This window comes from Papaver somniferum, chromosome 7 (genome assembly GCF_003573695.1).
Source record: "Papaver somniferum cultivar HN1 chromosome 7, ASM357369v1, whole genome shotgun sequence".
Classification (NCBI taxonomy): Eukaryota; Viridiplantae; Streptophyta; class Magnoliopsida; order Ranunculales; family Papaveraceae; genus Papaver; species Papaver somniferum.
Window position 1 is genome coordinate 204,046,752 of NC_039364.1, and position 9,383 is coordinate 204,056,134.

The 9,383-nt window shown below is 36.3% G+C and overlaps 2 protein-coding genes across 2 annotated transcripts; one reads left to right on the forward strand and one right to left on the reverse strand.

Moving 5' to 3' along the window:
* The first annotated feature begins 595 nt into the window (after positions 1-595).
* On the forward strand, positions 596-2,500 carry LOC113299411 (elongation factor TuB, chloroplastic-like). The gene has a single exon (XM_026548433.1). The coding sequence runs from the start codon at positions 693-695 to the stop codon at positions 2,142-2,144; it is 1,452 nt and encodes a 483-aa protein (XP_026404218.1). The 5' UTR covers positions 596-692; the 3' UTR covers positions 2,145-2,500.
* Positions 2,501-3,125: 625 nt separating this feature from the next.
* LOC113299412 (SAGA-associated factor 29 homolog A-like) lies at positions 3,126-7,680 on the reverse strand. The gene is made up of 9 exons (XM_026548434.1): positions 7,364-7,680; positions 6,167-6,260; positions 5,669-5,745; positions 5,312-5,427; positions 5,128-5,213; positions 4,528-4,581; positions 3,842-3,995; positions 3,663-3,676; positions 3,126-3,514 (listed from the first exon to the last, which is right to left on the reverse strand). Exons 1-9 carry the CDS (start codon positions 7,479-7,481, stop codon positions 3,412-3,414), a joined length of 816 nt encoding a protein of 271 aa, XP_026404219.1. The 5' UTR covers positions 7,482-7,680; the 3' UTR covers positions 3,126-3,411.
* Between the last annotated feature and the right edge of the window lie 1,703 nt (positions 7,681-9,383).

Consider the following 9,383-nt stretch of genomic DNA (forward strand, 5'->3'; position numbering starts at 1 on the left):
AGAGAAAACAGGGAAATAAAACTTGTTTGCTAAATGTATAAAATTTCAAACTAAACTTCAATCAAATCAGTGAATATAAACCAAACATGATAAGAGCTAAGAAAAGTAAGAAAAACAAGCAAGAGAAGAGATTCAATTAACTGGAATCATGAAGATGATTAAAAAATTAGGACAGATTTTAAAGAATTAGGTCAAAAAACAAAACCAATTTATAAAGACAAGAAGACGAATTAAATCATTAAAGATAGAGCAATAGATCTTTCCTAGAACAAAGATATCAGAAGAACACTAATTAAAAAACTAAAATTAAAAAAAAAAAAAAAAAACAGGATCAAATCGATCAGAAACGATGAAGAAATTTTCCAAGTTGACCACGTCAACGTCGCCTGACCAATCGCATTGACAATCGCCTCAGAGCCTCACCACTATGCTGACCAACCCCATATAGTAATGAATCACATTGCCTTGACTCGCTCACGGATTTGCACTGTGAGTTTATGAGTCGGTAGTCGATAAATATACAAAAGGAAGATTTTTGAAAGCGATATCTTCTGACCTTAAGCCACATACAAAAGAAAACAAAAACGTATTCTTCTCGAAATAACCGAAAGTCTTTTCACTCTTCCCCTTTAATAACATAACAATGAATATCAAAAACCCAAATCAGCACCAGGCGACGGCGGGGTTTTGAAATGGCGATCGTGATCACAGCAGCAGTAGCAGCAACAGCAACGACATCAAAGATATTCTCAGCACCCATTTCACCAACAATACCTGCATCAATTAGATGTTGTCGAAAATCAAAATCAATCCATATTCTCTCTTCTTCCTTCACAAACCCTGCCACTACAGTATTCTCGTCTTCACCAACCACGGCAAATCGACCCAGTCGGGCTCGGGCCGTTACAGTACGTGCTGCAAGAGGTAAATTCGAACGTAAAAAACCCCATGTTAATATAGGCACCATAGGACATGTTGACCATGGTAAAACTACTTTGACTGCTGCGTTAACTATGGCTTTAGCTTCATTTGGTAATAGTGCACCCAAAAAATATGATGAAATTGATGCTGCACCTGAAGAAAGAGCTAGAGGTATTACTATTAATACTGCTACCGTAGAATACGAAACTGAAAATCGGCATTATGCCCACGTTGATTGTCCGGGGCATGCTGATTATGTTAAGAATATGATTACTGGTGCTGCACAAATGGATGGGGCTATATTAGTTGTCTCTGGTGCTGATGGACCAATGCCACAAACTAAGGAACATATTTTACTTGCTAAACAAGTGGGGGTACCTAATATGGTTGTTTTCTTGAATAAACAGGATCAAGTTGATGATGAGGAGTTACTCGAGTTGGTTGAGTTAGAGGTGAGGGAACTTTTAAGTTTGTATGAGTTTCCTGGTGATGACATACCTATCGTTTGTGGTTCTGCCCTTATAGCTTTGGAGGCCTTGATGGCTAATCCAAAAATTAAAAGAGGTGAAAATGAATGGGTTGATAAGATATATCAACTTATGGATAATGTCGATGATTATATACCTATACCACAACGTCAAACTGAATTACCGTTTTTGTTGGCTGTTGAAGATGTATTTTCTATTACTGGCCGTGGTACAGTTGCCACTGGTCGTGTAGAGAGAGGAACTGTTAGGAGTGGTGAGACTGTTGAGATTGTTGGACTTCGGGAGACGAGGAGTACTATTGTAACTGGTGTTGAAATGTTTCAGAAGATTTTGGATGAAGCTCTTGCTGGTGACAATGTAGGTATATTACTCCGTGGTATTCAAAAGGCTGATATACAGAGAGGAATGGTTATTGCTAAACCTGGTACTATCACACCACACACGAAATTCACTGCCATTGTTTATGTACTCAAGAAGGAGGAGGGTGGAAGACATTCCCCGTTTTTCGCTGGTTATCGGCCACAATTTTATATGAGAACTACCGATGTTACTGGGAGGGTAGCAAAGATTATGAATGATATGGATGAGGAATCCAAGATGGTTATGCCAGGAGATCGTGTTAAAATGGTAGTGGAACTTATTATGCCTGTGGCTTGTGAGCAGGGAATGAGGTTTGCTATTAGAGAGGGTGGAAAGACTGTTGGAGCAGGTGTTATTCAAGCTATTGTGGAGTGATGCAAAATCATCTTTTGTGCTGTTTCTCTTGCCAAATGTATGAAGTCTAAGCAAAATGACGCCCCCGCCCCATATTTTTTGTTCAGTGCTCGTGAAATCGATATTCTTCTCTGTTTATAGTGAATTTCACTGGTGTTATGTCTAATCTTGCATCCAGGGTCCCGTAGTTTTTTTCTCTCTTCTTTTGTTTGCAGGGCGATGCTAATTTTTAGTTGGATCCAGTGAACTCTTGATACACTTTTGTCTCTTCAATTGTTGCTCTTTGTTATCCATAAGTGACATGGTCTCTAAGCTTCTCTTGGCTTGTTTTAAGCTGGTGTTGGAATGAAATTGGCAATGTATTTTCGGTTCAAGGATGCTTACCTGTGTGAACTTTTTGTATCTTTACCAGCTTGTAGCTTCTTTATTTATACTTTTCAGTACAGTTGGTTTTATAACAGGTCTTGAATGCATTGGAACTCTATGACTGAGGCTCTGCATCAAGAGCCAAGATTTTTCCCTCAGATCTACGACCAGAAGTATTTGGCCCTTTTAGATTATTGTTGTCATCTTGCCTATTATTTCTTGATTGAACCGCTATGGGGGTTAATTTTGATATTTGCATGCGATCATGAATGAGCTGGTGATGGAAACCAGGAAAGTCATATTGGAAACTCCGGATATACAAATGTGAAATTGTCACACACCGTAATCCTTCAGATCATTACTCTGTTCGTGTTGCTTAAAATTTGTAAGTACCAGGTTCAGAACTTCTGATGCAACCATATTGTTGCACGCATGGCATGAATAGATCGAAAACGTTTGTTTAGACTTTAGAGTTTCTCACTGTTTTCACCGCTTGTAATTGTATGCAATTGGTTAAATTTTGATAGGACCAGACATCTGATTCTGAATGTCTAATTCGTGCAAAGCACAAACGCTGATGCTTGAATTTGAAACGCTCTTTTGAACATGAAATTTCATATTGAATCTTGAATTTGAAACGCTCTTTTAAACATGAAATTTCATACTGAATCATCCCCTTCTAATAAAGAATCGTACTTTATTAACAGCAACAACATGGATACAGTGATAAGATGGGGTACATATTTATCTAGTGTGGGGTCGTGGTGTAGGCACATTATAGGACAACAAGATAATCCAGTTCAGAGACCTACTCATGCCTGGTAAACATAATAACATACATAAGGCATTGAAAAGGTCATATTCGTCATACTGGACGACAACTTCCACAACATAATTATCTTCTCATGACTTGTAGGATCAGCTACTGGCGATGTCCCTCTGGCAATGGAACCACCTTATGGAAGGGAACCGTTCTTTGGGGCATCGAACCATCTTCTTCATCATCATCAAACTCGAGTAAATAACTGCAACCATACAAGCAACAGATATTAGATGTCAGTTTTGGAGTTAACAATTAGAGAAACAACTCCAATTGCAGACCAGGGGTCATAGTCCACAAGGTTTCAGGAGAGTTGGATGAAATAAAATAAGACAGGGAGGAAATGAACTTACTCGTCGCTTTTCCTCTGAAAATTGCAAGAATGTTGAAAGTGGCACCACATGAAGGAACAAAAAGTCAGCCCCAATATATTATTTTATTAAGAACACACATGTTATATGAACAATGCTGTATATATCATGCTAGCACAACAGTATTTAATTAAAAACTCCAGAAGATATTAACACACAACCTTGCGATGAGGATTAACCACGGTTGCTTTGTATAATGCAGTGGTTCCAGGATAGACTGCCAAAACACATTTCCCAGTTGGGTAATCAGGTGCGCTAGAAGGGTCATTTCGCTTTGGGAAAGGAATAATGCGTGACATAGGTAGCTTGTACGTTCTGAAAATAGCAAACAGATATCAATTCTACCGACTCATTTGTTGGTATAACATTTACAGAAAGAAAAAAAAACACATGAGAAATAGAAAATACTGTATGACCTTCACATTCGTGCACTATCTGACATTATCTCATAGATACTTGTGAAATACATTGTTACGATGTACAAGTGAAAATACACTGGGTCACTTCTGCTTCTAAATGCTACGGGACACTGTTGTAAATGAAGTGATGCCGTTTAACAAAAATTGTAGACTTATAATATTCAAACCACTCGCAGTCACGTAGCCATGCTTCAAGTTAAAATATATATGACTGCTGAGAAGGTGAAGGATACATGTTGCTTGTTAGGGTTATGTATAAAGCTAGCAGATCCTAAGTCTATTAACAGAAAATGAAGACCTTCCCTCTAAGCATGTCCCCCTGTAATAGATGAGTTCCTACTCTTTCTTCCTCCTTCGAACCAGCCAAATCTAAATCATGCAGATATACTAAAAAACAGCAGTACATAGTAAGGGCGGAAAATAGTTACCTCTGGCCGCCTCCATCTTCATCATCACCTGGTTCCTCATCAAATACTTCAAATCTGCAAAAGATTTTACTCTATCATCTTACGAACTAAGAAAAAGATGGCAAACACATGGTGCTAGTGCAATGTATAGGTTAACCGACAAATATCAAATAAGGATTTCGGAGAAGGGAAAATGGTTAAATTGAAATAGATGGCCAGATCCTTTAAGGTGCTACAAACAGTGGGAGTTATAGATTGTGTTCAGTTATAATACTGGTTGTTGCAAGAAAAGGGGGTCTTAATTTTGACAAAAAGACAAGAAAACTAAATAAAGTCATCAAGGTGATAATGCCATTAAACTTATTTCTTAGAAAGGTACACAAACTGGACCAAAGCTGACATCTGCATGAAAAATTCAATCTGATCTCATAAATCTAAGTCTCCAAATATATAGATTTATGACATAACATATATCTGGAAAACGTTTTCAGCAAAATAGAAATAGAAGAACACTGCACAATCAATGCCATTTTTCTTAAAAGTTTTTCCCCAAATCAACCTCATAAGTAGTCTTCTTCCAGATAACCTACGTAATACCTCAGCTGATAGAAGTGATCTTACTCTTTTGCTTCTCTATCGAAGTAAGTTACTTTTACAACAAACCACTCATCCTTCTCAGCATCATCTGGTGTGACTCTAGCTGCCACCTGAAAATATAAATGGAAAGGAGCAAATAAGCAAAAGCAAAACAAACTACACAGTTAACATGATTTGACGGATGCATGGATAAATAAACATGACAAACCTGTTCACCCTTGAGACCAGCCGCAAGCTCCAGTTGGTTTCGCATGGAAACAACAGGTGGATACTTTGATATATCCGTCTCAGTTTTCATTCGTTTCTTTTTCTGCTCAGTAACTTCTGCAATCACCCAAAGACATTCAAATGAAACCTTAGTAATAAGGTATTGTAAATGTACCATAAGCCAGACATACTTGAGTTTCCTTATTTAGTTTGAAATTATCTCTCGGATTCCATCAACCATTAATTCTGAAATAACAAGTATGAAAGCGCAAAGCAGATGTTTGGAAGTTTTTAAACAGATTAAGCACAACGAAGCAGACTCCGTAAAAGCTTGTATTAACAGCTTAAGAGGTCACACCTATCTTTTTCCTCTGCGCTGCAGAAAGTCCTGATTGTAATAAGGTATCCAGTTGATTTATAAGTGCATTCGAGACACTGCAACATGAAATACAATTTCATGATTAGGCATTGACAGTTATCTGCCTATAAGTCAACAAAAGAATTCTGAAACAACCAATAGGGATCATCATAGGGCTTAAGACACTAATTTTGGTACAATCCGAATGATCTAGGCCGCTTTAAATAAGACGAAGAGGAGCAATATATTAATAAGTAGATGTGGAACAGAAGTTAACGTTGCAGTAGGTCTTGTCTGCTTCAGGTACTGGCATATGCTGACAAACGTTCAAGAAAACTAACGCCACTGCAGAAGGTGAAAGTAGGTTTTGAATCTCTGATGCTGAGCTGGTCTACAACCTCTTTGTTGACTCCATTACCAAATCAACGACTGATTTGGCATCATTTACATCCTTCAAAATTACTTAATAACAAACTCAAACTGAAGTTTCATACGCACCTGACTTCATTTTCTGAAAGCTCCTTGGCTTGGACATACAATGCCCGGAGCTTCAATAACACATTATCACCCGACTTCTCGACCATCTCGGGGGCTGTATTAACAATAACAAACAAAATTTAATTAGTTCAGAAAACATGGTAAAAAATATTATAAGATCATCAGATATCAAAAAGAATGGCAGGGTTACACGAAAGAGAACAACAAAATAAAAAATAGGATCCATTAGTAGAAATCAATAATGATCCTAGTGAGGCAATATAAGAACTACGTTAATGGAAACATGAACTGCAGATCATCAAAGTAGATGTGGCACACTAATTATATATACTATTATGAACATGCAAACACTAATTTGGAATAAACCTATTAGCATCAATAATAGAACATAAGAACTTATATCCTATCGAGTTGGCAGAGCTTGACAGAACCAAGTAACCATCTTTCTCCAATTGCTTGTAACACGTACAAACACGGGAAAACATGCTTTTTATCGCCGGGGAGTAAAATGATCATCCTAATTCATATAAAAATTGTCATGATTAGAAACTCTCCCCGTGTAACTTTAAGCGACATACTCATTCAGATAATTTACAATTCTGTACTATTCCTTCAAATTCCCTCTCTTTTATACGCACGTTACACTATAACACTCATCAGTAGCGATTTCTTTTCCAGAACAGAACATTTGTTCTATACACAAGCTTTCACTACTGCATGGCAGCACCTGAACTGATCAATGTAGTTTGAAACAAAGTACATTTAGATTTTCACCCACAAACAGGAATACAATGTTAAGAACACGACGCATTAAATTTTTCTCATCCAATACTGAGATTGTTTTAGACATTTATTGCGAAATTAAACTCCGCAAATCCGAATCAAAGATAACACAGCAATATATAATTAGCTTCAATGCATCATTGACAATCATTGATCTCATCATAACCTAATCAAAATTCATCATCCAAATTTTCTCAGTTAAACTCTCAACTTCCTACATTACTAAATAATAATAACTAACCCAATGAAATCCGGCTGAACTTTATCGAAACCCACTTAAGCAAACATCTAAATAAAAGTACAAAATTAATAACTTCTACATCAAAAATTAAAATTTTCTAGGTTAACAAAATGAAGATCATATAATCATCCAAACTCAACTTAAAACCACTCAAATTCAAATTTCATACTTACTGGATTGAAGCTTTTTATGAATCTTATTGATTTCAAGAAGAACATCTTCTTGTTCTTTTCTTAATCGATCAAGTTCCTTTGAGTTCTCAAGTATACTACTTATCTCAATCGTAGACATATTATCAAATCCCCCAAAAAATCACAACCCCAGAGATCAAATTTTTATCATAACCCCAAGGGAAGATCAAATGTTTTTAATGATGATCAGAGAAAAAGATTGTTGCTTTTAGTATGATACATTAGTGAGGCAATGAATTTGATGTTTTTGAAAATTTATTTTCAAATTTTCAACATTTTTCAAGTTCATTTTTCTTCGGGTATAGAGAGAGAAAATGGGTTTTTATTCTCTGTAAGAAAACTAGGTGAAATATCTGGCGAAATTAGTGCGGTAGTCGGTTCGGGTTTGGGTTTCTTGGACCGTTTCCCACGGGGCATGGCAAACTTTTAATTTTCCCATGAGATCTTTACTATTTAGTCCTGCAAACCCGACCCGGATTACTGGCTGGTCCAGCGGGATATAACAATTTATGGCTAGTCTAATAAAGTTTAAAAACATGTTATTTTACCTATATGCCCTGGACCACGTGATGTGTACAGTTTCCGTCCGTTTTCTTTTCATTTTTTTTCCAGTTGCATTCTCTATCTCTTCTGCAACCTAACTCTCAATTGAAAAACGCAAACTGCTTCGTCTTTCTTCACGATCAGAAAACTGCTCCCGTCTCTCTTCTGCAACCTAACTCAATTAATCACCATTATCAGAAAAAGATCGAAAAATCACCATTATCAGAAACAGAAACTGCTTCTTCTTTCAGTATTTGACCTAATTTTCATTAAATTCAATTGAAGAAGAAATGGGTACAAGTAGAAAAATTAAGAGGACGATTACAGAAGAAATTACTGAAGTATCTCCATCACCAGTGAAAAGAAGAAAGAAATTTGACGATGATTCACCAACAGAAGCGTCCCCTGCTTCTAAATCTCCTACACTATTGAAAAGAAGAAGAAAATTTGTCGATGATTCAGCAACAGAAACCTCCCCTACTGCTAAATCTCGTACACCAGTGAAAAGAAGAAGGAAGTCTACCGATGATTCACCAACATGAACCTCCCCTACTGCTAAATCTCCTACACTATTGAAAAGAAGAAGCAAATCTGTCGATGATTCAGCAACAGAAACTTCCCCTACTGCTAAATCTCGTACACCAGTGAAAAGAAGAAGGAAGTCTACCGATGATTCACCAACAGGAACCTCCCCTACTGCTAAATCTCCAACAACAAGAAGTATGAGTAAGGTTCCTCAAGAAAAAGGTAAATCAAATCAAAAACAAAGCCAAATATGTACTTCATATTGACATGCAATATTCCCAAAACCTAAAATATGTACTGTTACATATTGAAATGTAGTGTTGTTTAACTAATACATACTAAAATTTACTTGAGAATTTATATGTGTACTACATATCAATATGTTGTCTGCAATTTGTACTTCATTTTGACAAGTTATATGTTGTACCATACTGATATGTAATGTGTACAAAACTTTTTGATATGTAGTCTGCAATTTGTACTTCATTTTGACAAGTTATATGAGTAAGGTTCCTCAGGAAAAAAGTAAATCAAATCAAAAACAAAGCCTAATATGTACTTCATATTGACATGCAATATTCCCAAAACCTAAAATATGTACTGTTACATATTGAAATGTATTGTTGTTTAACTAATACATACTAAAATTTAGTATGTCAATTTATATGTGTACTACATATCAATATGTTGTCTGCAATTTGTACTTCATTTTTACAAGTTGTACCATATTGATATGTAATGTGTACAAAACTTTTGGTTTACAAAAAGAGCAAAAACCAAGGGAAAGAAAGCAGATGATGCTCCTGAAGCAAAAAGAAAAAGAAAAACAGCAGCGGCAACTACTAAAGCAAAAGGAAAAAAAGTGACAAAGGCTGCTACTCCTTCACCACCAGCAAAGGGGAACAAAATAAAACAAAATAATGCATAATGTCTT

Bases quoted from the DNA above. Each gene is read 5' to 3' on its own strand.
- LOC113299411 (XM_026548433.1), top strand. From the start codon at position 693: ATGGCGATCGTGATCACAGCAGCAGTAGCAGCAACAGCAACGACATCA.
- LOC113299412 (XM_026548434.1), bottom strand. From the start codon at position 7,481: ATGTCTACGATTGAGATAAGTAGTATACTTGAGAACTCAAAGGAACTT. The intron at 6,261-7,363 runs GTAAGTATGAAA...TTGTTAATACAG, and splicing joins TCATAAAAAGCTTCAATCCA to CCCCCGAGATGGTCGAGAAG. The intron at 5,428-5,668 runs GTGTGACCTCTT...GGGTGATTGCAG, and splicing joins AGCGCAGAGGAAAAAGATAG to AAGTTACTGAGCAGAAAAAG.